Below are 421 nucleotides of genomic sequence, written 5' to 3' on the forward strand. Positions count from 1 at the left end.
TGATAATACAATGGATATCAAAATCTAAAGCACTAGTAGTACACGTGGCTTAACAACAGCTAATGGTAAAAAATGTTAGTCAATCAGAGAACAATCTTTTTTTTTTCCCCCAGAGGAAAGGAAAAGCGCACAGAGGTTGAAGAGTATTTACAAACTTAAGCTAATGCCGAGAGAAATCCCCGTGTGCTTCATCGTTTTGTATACGTCTCTATATAGTCCCTAACTTTCCATCTAAAGGAGTCCTTGTCACGCTGGTAGTGTTCGGCAGCTTCGATGTTTAGAGGATCATCAAAATTCAACAGATCCTGGAAAAGAATGGATAAAGAATAGCATGTATGGGAGTGAGTGAGCCAGAAAAGGTCAGTTTCTATTCACTCTTTGGTTTTCTTGCTTTTCATATAATCATATACAGAAGATCCTA

The 421-nt window shown here is 37.8% G+C and overlaps 1 protein-coding gene across 1 annotated transcript in view; it reads right to left on the reverse strand.

The window, feature by feature from the left end:
- LOC119588731 (NEDD8-conjugating enzyme UBE2F-like) overlaps positions 1–421 on the reverse strand; it is a gene marked incomplete in the record, with an annotated part of 10461 nt that overhangs the window by 2193 nt on the left and 7847 nt on the right. Inside the window, 1 exon segment of the mRNA XM_037937373.1 lies at positions 1–305. Within this exon segment, the coding sequence (XP_037793301.1) occupies positions 189–305 (117 nt within the window).

This window comes from Penaeus monodon, chromosome 24 (assembly GCF_015228065.2).
Source record: "Penaeus monodon isolate SGIC_2016 chromosome 24, NSTDA_Pmon_1, whole genome shotgun sequence".
Classification (NCBI taxonomy): Eukaryota; Metazoa; Arthropoda; class Malacostraca; order Decapoda; family Penaeidae; genus Penaeus; species Penaeus monodon.